The sequence below is a fragment of the Schistocerca gregaria genome, chromosome 1 (genome assembly GCF_023897955.1).
Source record: "Schistocerca gregaria isolate iqSchGreg1 chromosome 1, iqSchGreg1.2, whole genome shotgun sequence".
Taxonomy (NCBI): Eukaryota; Metazoa; Arthropoda; class Insecta; order Orthoptera; family Acrididae; genus Schistocerca; species Schistocerca gregaria.
In genome coordinates, this window is record NC_064920.1 from 572,650,765 (window position 1) to 572,670,685 (window position 19,921).

The 19,921-nt window shown below is 45.5% G+C and overlaps 1 protein-coding gene and 1 non-coding gene across 2 annotated transcripts in view; both read left to right on the plus strand.

Annotated features, from left to right (window-relative positions):
* The window catches only part of LOC126356526 (fatty-acid amide hydrolase 2-A-like), a 215,681-nt gene that overhangs the window by 77,711 nt on the left and 118,049 nt on the right, over positions 1–19,921 (plus strand). The window contains exon 2 of the mRNA XM_050007378.1: positions 14,307–14,500. Coding sequence (XP_049863335.1) covers positions 14,307–14,500 — 194 coding nt within the window. The remainder of the gene's footprint in view (positions 1–14,306; positions 14,501–19,921) is intronic.
* Positions 2,810–2,914, plus strand: LOC126286763 (U6atac minor spliceosomal RNA). Its single transcript, XR_007551721.1, has one exon. It is a non-coding gene; the product is annotated as a U6atac minor spliceosomal RNA (small nuclear RNA).

A 19,921-nucleotide genomic window follows, 5' to 3' on the forward strand; every position in this document is an offset into this window, starting at 1 on the left:
CAGTCATTTTATTTCCTGCTCCACTCGCAAACAGAGCGCGGGAAAGACGACTATCTATATGACCATTTATGACCTCCATTTATCTTCATTATCTTTGTGGTTCTTACGCGAAGTGTATTTTGGCGGCAGTAGAAAAGTTATGCAGTCATCTTCAAATGCTGGCTCTCTAAATTTTCTCGATAGTGTTCATCGAAGAGAATATCGCCTTCCCTCCAGGGATTCCCAATTTAGTTCACAAATCATCTCGTTAATACTTGCGTGTTGCTCGAACCTGTCGGTAACAAATCTAGCAGCGCACCACTGTATTGCTTCAATGTCTTCCTTTAATCTGACGTACTGTGGATCCCAACTCGAGCAGTACTCAAGAATAGGTCACACTAGTGTCCTATAAGCAGTCTCCTTTACTGACGAATCACACTTTCCCAAAATTCTGCGAATAAATCGAAGTCGACCATTCGCCTTGCCTACCACTATTCTAAAGTGCTTATTTTATTTCATATCGCTTTGCAACGTGATGCCCAGATATTTAAATGACATGGTTCTGGTACCTACATGCATTCTGTGCATGGTATAGAAAACCCCTACTGTCTTCCTTTCTTCTGCAAAGCGTTTCACGCCATTATTTGAAACACAGTATCTATATCACTCTGACGAATGCTGCAGCATCGAATGATCATATACCCTCATACTGTTTTTGCATAAAACAGTTAACAAATGACCGTCCTGTTTATTTGTCAAATATTATCCTTATTGCGTAATAAAATACTGCAAATGGTAGGTCGTATTGGCCTGTTTTAGAGAAATGTGCACAGGATTGATCAGAAAAATGTGAGCTACCCTTACCTTCTGACCAACCACTTTAGCTGTAAGCTGCACTGACACCATCATAGAATTTTTATGGAAGTTACGTCACACAGGGAGCTGCTGTTTGGATAAAGTAAATACTTGTACTAAAACCTAAAGCTAGCTTCGGTTTGGTCTCAGCGGCATACACATCACACAGTTGTTCCTTGAAGATGTAGCGCTTGTTGGCTCAAAACAATATTCTTTGTATGTGGTTTACAAGGCCACTGGTGGGGTGTAATGAAGTTATCATGAGAAATAAAAAGGGATGCCGTTAATTAGTGTCTGTTCAAGGCATCCAGTTATTTTATTCTCCTGTACTGGAAAAAAGTATGTAGAACTGCCACTACTTTATGTACGCCTACCGTCACTCCAGCTACAGACACACATACAGAAAATTATGTGCGTATGTGCGTGTGTATGTGTCATATGTTCTCCTAAACCACTGGACCAATTTCAACGCAGCTTGGTACACATATTCCTTACTATCAGGCAATATGACTGTGAGGTTAAAAACCACCTACGTGTCATAGTTCAGGAGGTACGACATCATAAACACTGAGACGCATGAAAAACCGCCGCCTCACGCATTAAGTCTAAATTTATTACCTCCGTGTTACTAAATTTATTCACAATACATTTCGAAACGTTATCCACATATACCCCTAAATGCACCTACGAAATTATACCATGGTACCACACATAGTTCAGGCAATAAGACGTCAGAAGCCCTGAGACGTGTTAAAAACTGCCGCGTCATGCATAACATTTAAATTTGTTACTTATTTACCACTAACTCCATTTCCAACACATTTCGCAAAGAGCATCCACATAGGCCGCTGAATGTTCTTATACGTATTTCTTTTTACGACCGTTTCAAAGGTGTTTTCACAGACACATGGAAATGAAATTTTTTCGATATTACACTACAAACACAGTCCATTTTTTGTTTTCGTTTCTACTACAAAATTGGCAAAATAAATACCAGGGCAATGCCGTGTTTCTCAGCTAGTATATTATACAAAAATCATTCGCGATATGGCATAATTTAAAGCTCCTACTCTCGACATCAACTACCGTTCGAACTAGTGTAATATAAACCAACTTGTAATCACTCGTTTATGACAAATGACCCGTAATGTACGGCAAAACAAACCTAAATCAAAAATGACTTCCTAGGGCGTTAAATTTCAGTATTAGATATTCGGCAACATTCGTGTCTTCGTCTACTATTTCCAGCTCGAAAACATGCCAAAAATGGTTTATAAGCACTTCTTCATTCGTATATGTAGTCGTGGCGTATTTTTTGACAGATGTTAATGAAATATTGATTTCTGACGCTGAAACTGCAAACGTATTAAGCCGAGTCTTTACTAACTCCTCCAGATCTTCCCAAGAGGATGGCTGACCCTTCACAGTGTGCCTTCCGGTGCAGACAGACATCTGGGCTGTTTCGTGGTTAACATTTATGACGTCATAAGGTCAGCTTAGTCGTGCACGAACCGATTAATTTCTCTGGGTCATTCACTAGATATAGACGTGACATTTGTACTACTGACATTGAAGTATTAACATGAAAATAAAAAAAAGCAAATAGATCTGAATCTGAACAATAAACAGCGCAGGTTTGATGGTTCGAGCTGTGACTAAATAAAAGAACAGATAGTGTTACAGATGTAACAAAACCTTCACTTTTCATCGAATGCCCATCTGCGGTCAGAGTATCGTGATCCTACACAGTGGTAGCCATTTTAGGAGACCAAGTAGCAGACCGTTGTATCTTCAAAGAGGCACTTCCATTGCAATTTTAGAAACTATTTCTGTTATTTATTACTTTGTAACTGACAACCAACATCACTTTCGCGACTTACATGAATTTACAGAAAGGAAAAGGTTCCCCCAGTAGTAAATTTCTGTATGCGCATGTTTAATCAATGGTGGATGTCGTTTCCAGCGGCCCAGTCAAGTGTTGTGCAAAAGCAAAAACGGTCAACACTCCCTAGACAAGGATGGAATACATATGATTAAGGCGCCGCTCAGTTACCAGCGCTTGACCCAGTCAGTAAATATTGGATTATTACTACTCTGAAGGTCTCGGCTTCATTCCAATGTGGATGCTATGATTTTATTTTATCATTCATTGCGTCTTTCATCTCTGGCAACGATCTGTTACCGTGAAAAATGCCAACCTTCATTAGGGCAAGAGCTCCACGTTAAACAGGTTAAGCCAATTCTGAGATTAGATCAGCATTACCTGTTAGTCCCTGTTAGTACTACATGATACTGGTCCCATATGCTTGAGGAATAATCAAAGATGAGTCTTTAGTTAGCAGTTTACTTTGTAGAAGTCCTCTTTAGATGTTCCTCGAGCATGGCGCTTTACAAACATGTAATTAGTCTCTTTTTCCATTCATTCGAAGGTTGCACAGTTTAATCATGAAGTCTCTGTCTCTGTAGTAATCCATTGTTACTGGAAATGTTATGAGGGGTCTTTCAAATCTAATTTGCATTAACAAACTGGGCACTATGAAAAAGCACATGACGCTTCATATCAAATGCGTCACGGAAACTTTTGCGACAAATGATGCTCTGTTGCCAATGTGAAGTATCGTGTATCCATTTAACATACGACGCACGTGTTTAAAAATTTGCTAACTCGTTCAACATTTCGATGCGAAATTCATTTCTCATATTATTGCTACGGAGAAACACAGTACCGCGGGCAAACTGCAAAGGCCGCAGAGACATGCATCGGTTCGCACTAGACGATTGAGCTGATTTTCTTATGACGTCATGAACGCTAGCCAATCAGACCCAATGCCGCACTAATCCGAACGGCTGGTCTCGGCTAGTCTCCACTACCGTCAAAGCACCCGTCCACGACCAAACACCTTGTCAAACTTTACTGTGTTTGTCAAATATTTGTCGTTTGACATGTTTGTCAAATATAGAGCTTGTTAGAAGTGTTTGGGAGAAGTTTCCAATAACGACGGATTTGACACGATGGAAGATATTGATTGTGCTGATGTTTCACAGCGCATGTTTAGGGAAGATGAGTTTTATTACAATTTATCTCATTGTATCGAGAGTTTCCACAACTGTGGTAACTACATTAAGGATAAAAACGAAATATCAGTGGTAGCTACCAAAATGGGAGAGGTGTCGCCTCTTTCCTAGCCTTATACTGCGTAGGAAGAAAAACATTATTCTATGCAAAACGTACAAACGGGAGTGAAATAAAATCAAAAATGTTCGAAGCTCTCTGGTTCTTTCATGGGAGATGTATTTGTTCCCACGTTGTAGTATTTTAGTGAGCTGTCGGAGGACCAAGTAGAAGAGAATGAATTTTCACATACTTGTGTCTTTCTTCTCAATATGATGGCGAAATAACTCAGCTCTGTGTCTTCCTTCTCATTGTGATGGCGAAATAACTCAACTATTAAAAGTATTCCTGTCAATTCGGAGAAAACTGAAGTAATTATCAGGTGCTAAGTGTAATATTTCCTTTACCAGATTTTCATGAGTATATTTCTCTCTCAGTTTCAACCATTCCCTGGAACAAAGGCTTGTTTTCTAAATCTTATTTATTCACAGTGCTGAATGTCAATGCAAGAATATATCGCGACACGACGAGGTTAAATTGACAAGCTAATTGGAATATGTAGGGACTTGTTTGACAGAACCGTTGATGGGAAAGAGCGAATTTGACGAACATATTTGCTCATGTACGGGGGCCTTAATATCTGTTGCCATAGATGACGCGTGAGTATGATTATATGCGGGAACGGTTACTTCTTGTCCCTCAAGTGCAGCCCTGCGCTCGAAACCCTACTACTAAGAGTTAATAGCACGCACCCAGATTTAATTAAAAAGATCAGGTGTCACAACGTGTTTTACCGCAGATACTGGAGCTAATTGGCCAGTTGTAAGTGGTGTTTGATGGGGAGGGACGGACCTGGCAAAGTTCTATTAAAGTCAGAATGGCGTTCGTTTCCTTCGGATATTTTAAGCGCTTTCGACTAACGTAGCTCTAAACTGTTACGCTGCCTTCTTGGATATTTCTACAGTAGTTGCAAGACATCAGTTCGTATGCGGCATGGTGACTGTTAGCTTTTTACATTCCCCGGTCCATACACGGGAATGCTTCTTTCTGAAATGCTTCTTTCTAGAAGCAATTGGATTGATACGTGTCCCTTATCGTTGGTGCTGGAGATGTTATTATTTTAGCTCTGTCTCTCTAGTCAAAGCGAGGCTAGCGACATTTAGTAAGACAGTTTTATAGTTGTAAGAGTGGCGGTAATTGATCCGCGCTGGCCGATAAATATTTTCTTGGGACTCAGTGGTTCAATATGTTGCACAGTTCGTATCGTGTGGTGCAAATTTATAATAGCCGCGGATATGAGTAAGTCTTCCTGAGACAGAGAGAGAATGAGAGGCGGGGTGGGGGTGGATGACTGTGAAATCTTCTGCTGGCACATACAATACTCTCCTCTCGAAAAACATAGAAAGGGAAGATTGAAGCATCGTTTGGTGGCCAGGAACATTGCACATCATCTCTCCTTGTCTTGCTGTCCAAATACTGATAATGATAATATCTTCCACCGATAGGATTCGAGCAAACAGCATCCGAGTCGAACACCAGCGCACCATCGTGCGTCAACACTCTGGGCTACAGAGTCAGGTGGCAAACATCAGATCGACGATTACGGGGCTAAACGCTGTACCACTTCTCGCCCGTTCAGGTGTCTACTTGATCACTTATCTACCGATGTATTGAGTGAACCAGAACTCCACCGGCAAAATTTCGGAGGTTTTTCGATGATATTTTCTGAGCATGTTGGTAGAGGGACTCGTGGTCCCCAGTGGTTCATTACAGCCTAATTGGATAATAATGTAATTATCGTGGCAGTTCTGTTCCGTTGCCAGCTTGGTCACCAAACTCCACTGGACTTCTTCTTCTTCTGGGGCCATATGAAGAGCCCGGTCGATATTCACTTGGATCTGCTTGCTAAAGCTGTTGCAGCCGAACATTGTTGGTCATGGAAAAAAATCGACGGTGCGTCGTTGTTCACTTTTCCATGATCATTGTGGTCGATTTATAGGGATATTTATATTGGCAGAGTGGACTGATCACAGTCATATAAAAATATAAGTGTTTCGTCTGAATTACTCTGTGTTTTTGGGTGTATGATTTGGAGCATATTAAAGGTTTTTTCACTGTCTTGAACTTACACTGCCTGACGAAAAAGTGAACCACACAAAAGGGGTGGAGGATATGAAACGAAAATTCATGGGTAGAGAGGACGTGTAATGTTATTTCAGTGATTGCAAAATCGAGTGAAATTAACAAAGAACTTCGTAGTATGAGCTTACTTATCATTATGACGGTGCACCCTCAATTGGACTGGATACACGCGCTGATTCGCTGGGGAATGGTGTCATAAAGCCATTGATTTATCTCCTGAGAGAAACTGGCTCGCAGCTGTTGTAAATGTCCTTCATTTGCTGAATATTAACGCTGCCATGAAGTTGACGTCCGAGCAAGTCTCACACGTGTCCAATGGGGAGAGACTTGGGGATCTTGCTGGCCACAGGAGTAGGTCGACATCACGCAGAGATTTCATAGAGACACGGGCCACGTGCAGTCGAGCTTTGTTCTGTTGCAAAATGGGACCGCAATACGTTCGCATGAGAGGATGTCAGTAACGTACCGTTGCGCCGTCGTAGTTCGCTCAGCCACTAGCAGCCTTTGAGCCAAAGTCGTACCCGATGGCTCCCCACACCACGACGCCAGGAGTCTATAGAATTGGAAGAATGGGACCTCTCCTGAGGTCGCCGCCATATTCACTGGCGATGGCCATACAGGGAACTGTAGAACCGCGATTCACCGTTCAACACAGTGAAACCCTGTTCATTAGAAGTCCATGCTTCCCGGTCACAGCGCTATTCAAGAAGCGTGGAACAGTAATTCCCTGGTCCGCATGCTGATAGTCTCCGACCAATGGTTACGCTGCACAGTCTATTAATTGTTCTCGGGTGGCAGATGCAAACGTGAAAGGGTTGCAGTCGGCCGGAGCCTAGACGCCAAGTATGCCTGCTCTCACGTTCCCAAGCCGTCCAAATCGCGCCACTGTCGCCCAGAAAATTTGGATACTCCGCGATTTGATTAGCCAAATGGAGGCCCACAATGAGGCCCCTTTGAAAACGCGGCAGATGCCTATAACCCTTGCACACACGAGTACACGGCGTCTGGAAGTCCTTCGCAGTGATCAGCTAATATCTGACGCTGTTACAACTCTTGTATACATTACCAGTCCTGGTAACAACGCTAAAAACGTACAACAGTAATGCTTTCTGGCTGCCGCTCTACCTGTCCCAGAGAATTGAAACTCTTATCATTTGCGTGTATGTGTATGAAGGTACAATGATAACCGACCATGTCTTCTGGATGCCTCACTAATTTCTCAGGCAGTGTATTTTCACAGAAACAAAATAATTGGAGTAATAAACCGTATGTATCACAACTGCAGTATCAATCTTTGACGAGCCACGGCGACTAAAGGCCTTTATACCAAAACACTCACAAAATATTTTTGAACTCCCTCCGATGTCTTGACGGTGGAGTTGGGGTTCATCTGGCATAAATATTTTATCTTCGGGCGAAGCGATAGAGGTTAAAAATGGCTCAAATGGTTTTGATCACTATGCGACTCAACATCTGAGGTCATCAGTCCCCTAGAACTTAGAACTGCTTAAACCTAACTAACCTAGGACATCACACACATCCACGCCCGAGGCAGGATTCGAACCTGCGACCGTAGCGGTCGCGCGGTTCCAGACTGAAGCGCCTAGAACCACTCGAACACAGCGGCCGGCGATAGAGACTACCCGTGTTTGTTGCGGTCGACTGTCTATCATGTCGTGTAGAAAACAGGAGGCGATCTTGCGCCATCCAGAACGAGCGACCGAGGCAACAGGTCGTCAAGGCCGCTTGCGGAATCGTGGTCCACACACACACACACACACACACACACAAACCGTGATCGCCAGACGGCAAATTCGTGGACAGCCTTCTCTGTCAGACAGCAACTCAGTGAAGTGTTACAGTATGGCGGCACCTCCCAGAAACCTCCAGTACACATCATAATCAATTTTAGCTCTAGTTTCATCTGTGACATTGCAGTCATCCGTTGCGATTTCTCATATTTACCATTTTTGAACGAATAATGAATGACGTATGCCATACGCAAGAAAACAAATTATTCTAAAATTCTACACCTCTATTAATGCACTATTTCAGCTGCTGCTCCGTGTTCTAACTGCAACATTTTTACGTTTGGTCACAGCCAAATGTAAAAGAAATGACACTTTTGGTTCTATATATATATTAGTTTTCCTGCAAAGTGTTGCGTAAGTAAATAATATCAACAGATATGGACAGCATCGCATTATAAAAACTCAGTTTTTCAGAGCATATTATTAGACACAGTATTAGTTTGTGGTTATCTATCTTTGTGATCACTTTTAGCTGAAAGAATTTGTGGAAAGATATTCAGTTTCTTTCTGACGCTGGGCAAACCGTAAAAATCTGTTCACTCGTGCTTATTGTTTCGCTAGATAAATGGTTCATCTAGTGGGAATAATATCTGCACGATCCTCAGTTAACGACGCTGGTCAATGCACTAGAGCCGCTTTTTTAATTAGTTACTATTATTATAAGAACAACTATTGGATTGAACTGATCACATCACTTCAGAAAGAAATGCATGAAACCATAGACGAGGGAGGAAATAATTTAGCGTTTCTGTGTGAGTGTGAGCTTTATAAAAGACACAAATATAACTAAAATTAAAGAGGGGACATTGCTACTAACTTTTGTTCTGTTTAACTTTTTCTGGATCCCGAACAATGTTGAGTCTGTCGATATACCCAATTTCGCACATCCGTGAAAGAAGACTATTTATCTCGAATTACAAGAAAAAGGTATTTGTCTCATTGAGATTGTATACAGTTGCTGTGTATTTCTTAGATACATCTCAGTCCTTTTTTTGGAATTCATACAGGCTTAATTATATCACTGATAGAAGGGTTCCTAACATTTTCTTGGTGTTTGTTTATAAACTCCTTTTCAGACTGTTTATTTTATTAATAGGAAAGTAAGCAATATACTGTATTTAACATTTATGGACCATCTGTTTTTATATTACCCTCGTCTTTGTTTGAATGGTCTGCTTTGACGTCGAGGTATGAGCCGAGTCTTGGGAAGTAGATGTGTTGATGGATGCGTTTCTGGTCTCTGTGAAGTCCCCTCTGTGGCACGTTAAGGCTTCTTCTACTCGCATCAAACAGCATAAAGAATTGCTGGTGAAATAAAGGCGGAAATGAACTCCGCTAGTTGAAGTAGTATAAGAGGTAATATTTGAGGTCTCATTCACAATGAGCTAATTGAAACCAGAGCATTAGCTCAGTTGTTAAGGACGTTACACGGAGTCGACCAATGCCTCGGTTTTCATGGTCCGTCAGCACAGGTTTTACTGAAACTGATTCAAAGCTTTCGCAGGACCTACGAATACCAGAGAACATTGAGTATAATAAAGTATAATTCAAACAGTTGTCATGTAGTTCTTTTCTGCGTCCAGACCCAATGCTGGTTGGCTACTGGGTATGTTAACAGTGAGTCACGAGGAACAAATATGAACAAAAAAAGAGGCACAAATTGAGATGAAGTTTAAATCAAACGATTTAGGAAGTTTTTTTTTGCTCTTGTATAAAATTTTCATTTATAACAAGATTTGCTTTTGCGATAACTTGGCCAATCATTTACATAAAATTCTTTTTGAATAACACATGTTAATAGAATTAGGTGAAGAGCCCCAAACACATGAAAAAAATACTCATCACACAACCTCATTTTTAGAAATAATGGTCATTTGAATCTCAGTAGAGATTTAAATGATATTTGCATAGAGATTTAAAGGATATTTATATTCTGCCACTTTTCAGTTTTTGCCACTAACCAAAAAACACATAAAAATGCTAGAAGGGTGTCATGGAGAAAATCACAATGATTGTTTCGCTGAGAGATCGCCTTCTTAGTAGACACATACAATAAACAGGCATGTGTGACACACCCAGAGGATATATGTTCTGAAACTCGGGGGACATGCCCTACTTGTCTCGGTCTCTCTAGCCCCTCTCCCCAGCGAATTGAATTTATGTACTCCCTCTGTCTGCATCTAGTGTTATCCATGTGAAAGAGTGAGAACGTGCGAATCCTGTACCAGTGCACTGACGTGAGTACCAGTGCGGTATTCACCTAGTGGGATGTGAGAAACCGCGGAAATCAAACCAAGGATGTCCTGCACACCGGCTGTCGTCGTTAATCCACAGGGCGGATGCGATTCGGAGCCGGCGACACTCCCCGAATCCCAAAAGCGGCACGCCTATCGCAGCGGATTCGCATAAAAACTAAATCTCGAAAATAGAAAACAAATCTGACACGAAACTTCCTGACAGATTAAAACTGTGTGCCGGGCACAGTTTTAACCTACCAGGAAGTTTCATATCAGCGCACACTCCGGTGCAGAGTGAGAATTTCATTCTGGAAATCTGACACGGTTCATAAGCCGCAAGTAGAACAGGCAAACCACAGTAAATTGACCACAGCTACACCCTTCACTCAGCAAAAAATAACAGGAGGACTGACTTTCACGAACTTAGATGGAAAGAAACATCATTCCACTATTTACGTGTTCGAAAAGTAATAGTCTTCAAGTCTGCGTTCACAGTTGTGGTACTAAATGAAATATTGATAAAGAGGAGTGCACACTTCCATTTTATATCACGTAAATTACGACGATGTCAGACTTGTGAGATTTTGTTGCCATACAGTTCTTAAATCAATTGCATGCCATATGTGCTTCTGAAATTTTCGGTCGAATGCTTTTCTTTGGATTGCAATTTATTGGAGGTTATGTTACACTGATGTACCCCACTGACGTAAACAAATTATTGTATTACTGTTTATATATTTATTGTTAATATTATTGAAGTATGATAACCTTCTAGTCATTTTGATGCACTGTAGAATCTAGTGTAGACGGTGAAGAACTGGTACCAGGTGGTCAAGTCATCTGTTCTTTCACTGCTGACGTAGGTCATTACGCTGGAGTAATGTGTGTGTGTGTGTGTGCGTAAGTGCGTGTGTGCGTAAGTGCGTGTGTGCGCCAGTCGGTTGTATGAGATCAGCGCGGTAAGCTGCGTCAACATGGAAACGAAACAGTATGCCAGAAAGTTGTTATCGTTTACTGTGTCAGCGTGGACTGTCAGACCTGTGTACGAGGAACGATGTAGCATTCGCAGTCACCAAACATTGCGCCAGAATAGTAGTGATAAAAGTATCCTGGCCGACAAGGACCAGAGATGACTGTCATATCCGATCCATGACAGTCGGTTTCAAAACCGATAGGTATTACTGCTGTCAGTTATCACAGGTCCATCTCAACCAGTTTCCAAGCTAATCTATCGAAAAGAGCTGCATGCAAGGTAGCCTTGGAATCTAGTAGTTCGTAAAAGGCCATTGCCAGACACCGACATGGACACCTTCAGTGGGCTAAACCGTGCAGAAACTGGTTAGTACCTGATTGGAAGAGTGGAGTGTGTTCCGATGAGTCGCGATTTGCCTCTTTTCAAATCTACATCTACATATATACTACGCTAGCCCCCAAGCGGTGTGTGGCGGAGGGCACAATACGCGCCCAAGTCATATTTCTTCCCACTCGCGGATCGCGCGAGGGAAAAACGACTGTGAACGCCTCAGTACGAGCTCTAATTTCCCTTATCTTGGAATGGTGATCATTGCGCGATTTGAAAGTTGCTGGTAATAATATATGCTCTAGATACTCGGCGAAGATCGGATTTCGGAATTTAGTGAGCAGCCCCTGCTGCTTAGCGCGCCGTCTATCTGCAAGTGTGTCCCACTTCAAACTTTCTATGAGATTTGTAACGCTCTCGCGAGGGCTAAATGTACTAGTCACGAATCTTGCCGCTCTTCTTGGGACCTTCTCAATCTCTTGAATCAGACCCAACTAGTAAGAGTCCTATACAGACGAACAATGCTCTAAGACTGGACGAACTAACGTATTGTAGCTATTTCCTTTGTTGAAGGACTGCATCGCTTCAGGATTCTACCAATAAACCACAATCTAGATTTCGCCTTGCCCGTTACTTCTGTAATCTGATCATTGCGTTTAAGATAATTTGGAATAGTCACACCCAGATACTTGACGGATGTTACCGCTTCCAAAGACTGAGCATTTATTTTGTACTCGTACATTAATGGGGATTTTGGCCTTGTTATACGCAGTAGGTTACACTTGCTTATATTGAGAGTTAACTGCCAGTCATTACACCACGCATTTATTTTCTGCAAATCCTCATTGCTTTGTTCACAACTTTCGTTTGATACTATTTTCCTGTAGACTACAGCATCATCGGCAAACAGTCTATTGCCGCTGTCAATACCACCAACCAGATGGTTTATGTAAATCGTAAAAAGCAGCGGACCTATTACACTGCCCTGGGGCACACCTGAAGTTACTTTCCTGTAGACTACAGCATCGTCGGCAAACAGTCTAATGCCGTTGTCAATGCCACCAACCAGATGGTTTATGTAAATCGTAAAAAGCAGCGGACCTATTACACTGCCCTGGGGCACACCTGAAGTTACGCTTGTTTCTGTTGAAGTCACCCCATTCAGGACGACATACTGCTCCCTGTCTGTTAGAAAACAATCTATCCAACCGCATATGCCATCGGAGAGGCCATAAGCGCGCACTTTTTGGAGCAAGCGACAGTGCAGAACTGAGTCGAACGCCTTTCGGAAGTCGAGAAATATGGCATCAACCTTGGAGCCGGTATCTAGAGCCTGTTGTATATAATGCACAAAGAGGGCCAGCTGTGTCTCGCATTACCGCTGTTTCCTAAAAGCGTGCTCATTTCTGCAGATGAGGTTCTCAGAGTCTAGAAAGGTCTTTATGTCTGAACACAAAATAAGCTGCTTGATTCTACAACAATTCGGTGTCAGTGAGCCGGCCGAAGTGGCCGAGTGGCTCTGGGAGCTGCAGTCTGTAACCGCGCGACCGCTACGAAAAAAGGTTCAAATGTGTGTGAAAGCATACGGGACTTAACTGCTAAGGTCATCAGTCCCTCAGCTTACACACTACTTAACCAAAATTATCCCAAGGACAAACACAGACACACCTATGCCCGAGGGAGGACCCGAACCTCCACCGGGACCAACCGCACAGTCCATGACTGCAGCGCCTAAGACCGCCGGCTAATCCCGCGCGGCGCGACTGCTACGGTCGCAGGTCCGAATCCTACCTCGGGCATGGGTGTGTGTGTTGTCCTTAGGTAGTTATGTTTAAGTAGTTCTAAGTTCTAGGGGACTGATGACCTCAGACGTTGAGTGCCATAGTGCCCAGAACCATTTTTTTATGTCAGTGAAATTGGTCGGTAATTTGTGCATTCGATTTTCTAAGGCCCCCACTGTCCATCGAGGCTATTAGTCTGCAGTGTGTGGAGAGTGTAGTTCAGGCTGGACTTGGTAATGTGGTGTTTTAGGTGCTTATAACGTACCGTGGTGTTTGTCTCAACATTCTCGGTGACCGAATGTAGCTCCTTCTCTCGGATATTCAGTAAGAGTACACTGTGAACATCCCCAGTTTCTATAATGTTACTTAAAAACCTTCTTGATTGCAAATTATTTTTTTTTATTCATATGACCGGTTTCGGTTCATTCAGAACCATCTTCAGATCTGATATTTCAGTTACAGGAGTAACCCGTCCAAATCCAGCAGTTTTCACATGCTACGTCACATGTGAAAACTGCTGGATTTGGACGGGTTACTCCTGTAACTGAAATATCAGATCTGAAGATGGTTCTGAACCGAAACTACGTCACATGTGAAAACTGCTGGATTTGGACGGGTTACTCCTGTAACTGAAATATCAGATCTGAAGATGGTTCTGAATGAACCGAAACCGGTCATATGAATAAAAAAAAAATTTAGCAATCAAGACGGTTTTTAAGTAACATTATAAAATCACTGATTGCTGTTGTCCCATAAGACATTATGTCTGTTTTTGCAAAATCCCCAGTTTCAAGATGGTGACCACCGTGTTCACAGGATTGCATCCATAGGGTCGCCATTTGATGAGCACACAAACACCGTATCGCTCCTAGACTGGAACGCTGGTCACCTCTTCTACATCCCCTAGGGGTATTTGGGACAGTGGGTGAAATGCACCCCCAACAATTTGGCAGCTCTGCAGAGCCATATCATAGTTAATGGCCTCATCTGGAATGGCATACCTGAAGAAACAAGTGGAGTGAGGCAATTATCACAGCTGGAATAGACGAATGTTTTTTGTGTGAAGCAGGACGGTGGCCGGTGTTGCAGAGAGCGAGCTGAGGATGCTGACGTGGTGGTCGCAGTGGGCGCTGCGGCTGCTGATGCTGGCGGCGCGCCCCGTGGCGCTGGCCCTGGTGCGCGCCCGCCTGCTGTTCGTGCCGCGGCGCGCCGTGCCGCCCGTCTCCGACCCAGCGCTGCTCGTGCCGGCGCACCAGCTCGCCGCCGCCATCCGGAGCGGACAGGTGCGTCTGGCCGGTCTTCTTTTCCTGCTCGACCCGACTCGCTTATACTCCCTTCCCTCATCACAGCCGCGCCTGTGTCTTCGACCTGTTTCCTACTGTCGTCACCAGTTTCCGCCAGCAGTGGAAACAGCGTTTTGTTACGCCTGCAGATGATGGACTGTTATCTCCCTAATGCTGCTAAACAGTTGGTGGTTCAAGTCAACTACCATGGTTCGAGGGCTTGTGATTTCTCGTGAGAGCCACCGTTTTCTGATGTGTCGGTAATAGAGGTGGCCAGTAAAATCAGACATACCTGTATACAAAAAGATAACACATTAATACGAACTGTGCAGGAACGCATTGTGGAACACCACCGGAATACTCGCCTTCTCCAACCCACCAAGTCCCCAAGCCGAACATTGTATTTCCACAGACCATTCCATGAATTACAACGACACAAAACTATTGGACAATACATCAAACTTTTGGAGCTCGATTATCAATGAATCTGTGGAAATAAGATTGTCTGACAACGAGACTCTCATCATTCGAGATAACGGTTATCAGCTAAACTCTGCTTGGAACCCTGTTGTAGAGAAACTTCGTAGTCGACGTAGTTATCTGCATAAAGATCGAAATCGACCTGATACCGATACGCCAGGCTTTCACAGTGGAGGGCGCGAGGCGCAGCGCACGGAGCCGTCATGAACGCGCACGCTGAGCAGCGCATGCGCACTGTCACCTCAGTACGGCTTTAAATAGCGGAGCTCAGGGTCTCCAAAAAACCTAAAAGCGCGTCATTGCCCACTCTGCCCCTGCCACTTCCCACAAAAGTCAACACCACCTCCCCCTCCTCCTGTCGTCTCCATGGACAGCACCCCTCCTCCAGCCACCCATACCTTGGCCCTCACCCTCCACACCTTTGTCCTGTCAACTCCCGATCCTAAGTTCCTCGACGCTCGTACCCTCGCCATGGAGATACGAAAGTACTCAGCCTGGTGATCGCAGAGGATGAAAGTGTTGGCAGAACTGAATTCCCACCCAGACTTGGAAATCCGCTCTGCCCGCCGTATCCACAATGCCTCTGGTCCCACCTACCTCATGCCCGTATTCTCTGAGTCCGCCCCATCCATTGACCATCTCCTCACCCAGGGTGCCCTGATATACCACTGTCGCCACCCTGCTCTCCTCCAAATCCACTCCCCAATCCTACCGTTGTCAGCGGTGCCTGATGTACAATGACCACCTGACCCCCAACTGGAAACTCCCCCCCCCTACCTGTCCCCATTGCAAGGCCTCCCACTTTCTTAAGAACTGCCCCAACCTCGCTGCTCCTCCTTCCTGTAATACCTGCAATGTCCACCATCCCACCTACTCCCACAAGTGTAAAGCGAAACCCCCGCCAGCCACCCCTGAGCTTGCAGTCCCAGTTCGTCCCGTCAATCCCCCTGACCATCCAAACAATTCCCTCTGTCCACCCCCCCCCCCACCCCTCCACGGTCGAGGACTTCATCCGGTTCCTTACCATTGTACTCCAAAACATTCACCCTTTTCAGCGCCTCCACACGTTCCAACAAATCTCCCTTGCTGCTCACTCCTTTTTCCAGCTGTCACCTTCGCCACTTACTCCCACAAACAAGCCCACTTCATCTTCACCCGCTTCGATACCCTAGTTTAAGCCTCTTCCCTTCCCTATCTTCCCCCCCCCCCCCCTCCTTCCCGCCATGGCGCGGCATGAGTATCGCATCCTCTTCCAGAACATTCGCTCCTTCCACTCCAACAAATACCTCCTTACGCACACCCTCTCCCACCACCAGGTCGAGACCTTCCTCTTGAACGAAACCTTTCTCCAGCCCCGCCATTCTATCCGCACCTCTCCCTATATCCTCCCTATATCCGCCGCCGACCTCAACATCAATAGCCGCACTCATGCTGCCCTTCGGCGGTGGCATCAATTCCTCTCCATGATCCAAGGTGACCTTGTTCCCCTTCCCCAGCACACCCGACCCGAAACTGAAACCACCCCCTTGTCCTTCTCACCATAACGTCTGCTCACCGCCCCCCTCTGGCTCTGCACCCTGCACCCCCTCCCAAGGTCGTCCATGGCTATCACCATGCCAACTGGGATGCCTACCGGGACTCCATCTCCACCCGGGTCGAAAGCCACCCTCTTACCTATTGCCATCCTGACGACATCATCCATGCCGCGTCCCTCCTTCAGAAGGTAATTACTGACGCCGTGGAGGCCCATGTTCCTACTAAAACCTTCCACCCACACCGTCCCACTCTCCCTCCGTGGGCTATCCTCCTCTGTGAATCCCGCCGCCTCTATCGCTCCTTCCTATGCACTCGTGACAGGGATACACTCCAACGCAACCAGCAAATACAGCGACATGTACGGAATCTTATCACGGCAACGAAACGCCGAGATTGGCGCCAGACCTGCCCATGACTCAACGCCACCCTTCCTATCAACTCCTCCAAGTACTGGTCCACCTTCCATCGCCTTACTGCTTCCCTTTCTGCTCCCCACTACCCCCTTCTCCATAACGATCACCCCCTTCCTGACAACCTCAGTAAGGCCAACCACTTCACTTCCCACCTTTCCGAGGTCTTCTCCATCCCCGATGATCCCCACTTTGATTGTTCTCTTTTCCCCACCGTCATGGAACGTGCTGACACCTCAGTCGCTCCACTTGCTCCTAGTCTTCAGTACTTGGGGCAGTTGCCCCCCCCCCCCCAACATAAACACTCCCATCACCGCACAAGACATTAAACTTATCCTACGGTCCAAACGCAACTCGGCCTCTGGTCACAACTGTGTCACCTACCATACCTTTGAGAAAGCCCCTCTTCCTTCCTGATTGTCCTCGCCCATCTCTATAATGTCATCCTCCCTCTCTACTGGCTTCTACCCTGACCTGTGGAAGACCTCCCGCATCTTCTTATTCCTCAAACCCTACAAACCCCCCCATCTGCCTCACCTCCGCCTTCAGTAAGGCCTTTGAATCCACCCTCTCCCACAGTATCCATGAGCACCTTGCTCAGCACCACCTCATCCCCCTTACCCAGTGTGGCTTCCGATCCTCCTTCTCTGCTGAAGACCAACTTCTCAACCTCGTTTACCTTCTGTCCCTCCAGCTCAACTCCCGTCGCTCCGCCATTTCTGTTCCCCTTGACCTCCTAAATGCCTATGACTGTGTATGGCATCCCGGTCTCCTCTTTAAACTCCAAACCTACGCCCTGCCTATCAATTTTGTCCATCTGGTCGCTTCCTTCCTCTCGCACTGTCCTTCTTATGTCACCCTCCACAACACCAACTCACATATCTTTTATCCCACAGCTGGCGTCCACCAGGGTTCTGTCCTCTCCCCTCTCCTTTATCTTTTGTATACAGCTGATATGCCCAAGTCACCCCCACCAGTCCACCTTCTCCAGTATGCTGATGACACTGCCTTCCTGGCTCTCTATCCTACCCTTCAACGGTCCCAACGTACCCTCCAAACCCACCTTAACCAGTTCACCACTTGGTGTAACCAATGGTTCCTCCGTCTCAACCCCTCCAGAACCCGGGTAATCATCATAGGCCGCACCACTCGCTCCTTTCGCCTCCATGATTTCTGCCTCACCCTTTATGATCGTCCCATCCAGCTCACCCCCACCCTGAAATACCTTGGCCTCACCCTCGACTGACACCTCACCTGGACCCCTCATCTCCAGACTGTCAGGCAGAAAGCCCATTCCCGCCTCCGCCTTCTGAAACTCCTATCTGGCCGGACATGGGGATTGCATCCTTCTACCATCCTCCACACCTACAAATCCCTCATCCGTCCTATCCTCTGTTATGCCAGCGTTGCCTGGATCTCCGCCCCCACCCGCTTTTACAGTGCCCTCCAAATCCTTGAACGCCATGCGCTCCGCCTTGCTTTCTGTATCCGCCATCCTTCCCCCACATGGCTCCTGTATGAACTGATCCCCTTCCCCCACCTCCTCCTGTTCCTCCAACATCTCCGCATCCTTTACATTGTCAGCAGGCTCTGGTTTCCTCCTTCCTTTCCACCCCCCGCCTGTTGCTGTGCCTCTATTGCTCTATCCCTCCCTCCCTCCACCTCCACACCCTCCATCTACTTCAGGGCAATTTCCAATGCCTCCCCCTCCCAGATGACAAACTTCGCCGTGACATCTACCCTTCCTTCCAACTATAACCTGGCCTTGTTCCCCCCCTCCCCAGGGCTCCCTTTTTCCTCTCCCCTCCTTCTCCCAGAGCGGATTTTCCTCCTTCCCCCCCCCCCCCCAAGCGACCCTGCACCCCATACTAGCCCCTTTCCTTCCCACATCCCTCCTTACCTGGCCCTCTCCAGCGCGCTTCTCCGCCCATCTCCCCCCTTTCTTCCCCTCCCTTCCTCCCTTCTTCCGGTCTCCCTCATCTCCTTGCGCCTGGCAGATCCTCCGTTTTGATCATCGTCAGTGTGCCACATCAGTGTTGTGTTTAGTGCTGTTTCTCCTGTGCGTCAAGAGGTGTGATTTTAATTGTGTACTGCCTTGAGGTTCGCCGTCAGTATTCGTTATGTGCTACGCCATCCGTCGATACCTTTTATGCTTCAGTCATACTGTGCCTTGTGTTCTTTTAATTGTCGCAGTGTGTGGCTTTTTGTGTATGCTACTTTTAAACAGTTTTTTATCTCCATTTTACAGTCACCCCGTTTTTTGTCTATTGCCTTCCACGATGTTCCCCCTGTTTCATATCTATGTGCACCATATTCTCTCCTTTGTCATTTTTAAATGTCTTCTATTGTTTGTTCCATGTCTTTCGGCTGAAGAGCAGCGCATATGCTGCTGCCAGCCCGCCCCGATGGGGAATTGAAATACAATAAAGAAAAAAAAGCGTACTCGCCAGTACTACTACAGTGGCACTCACCTGAAGATGGCCAGAAGACTGCGCCGAAATATCGTGGCAGGACGTTACTGATATCCGGCAGTTCTCCCGTGGTTTTCTGGAACAACACGTTAACAAGTTTACTTGCAATATTTATACGTAGTAACTGAGACATACATAACCTTTAAATGCTGTAGGTTCCTGTCTTGCTGAGCTATATACAAGGTCCAGTCACATTACTGTGACAGTTGCCTATATTCGACGTCAACGTGTCTCTCTTTTATGCATTGTCTAAAATAAAAATCAGATCAACTATTTACTAACAAATAAACTAAGTTCACTTTACACACTTTATTTTCGATTTATATTCAGTCACTGTATCACTTTGATTACTCACGTTTTACTGTTTGTTTTTATTCACTCACTGCACTACTTTTTTGTTCCTCCTTACGTCACTGATAAGAAACTGACGTTCGAACCCACGACGAGTCTTGGATCATATACCCCTACCAGAGGCTAGGCCCCCTTGTGGCGAATTCCGGAACATATCAAAACACTTCGAATGG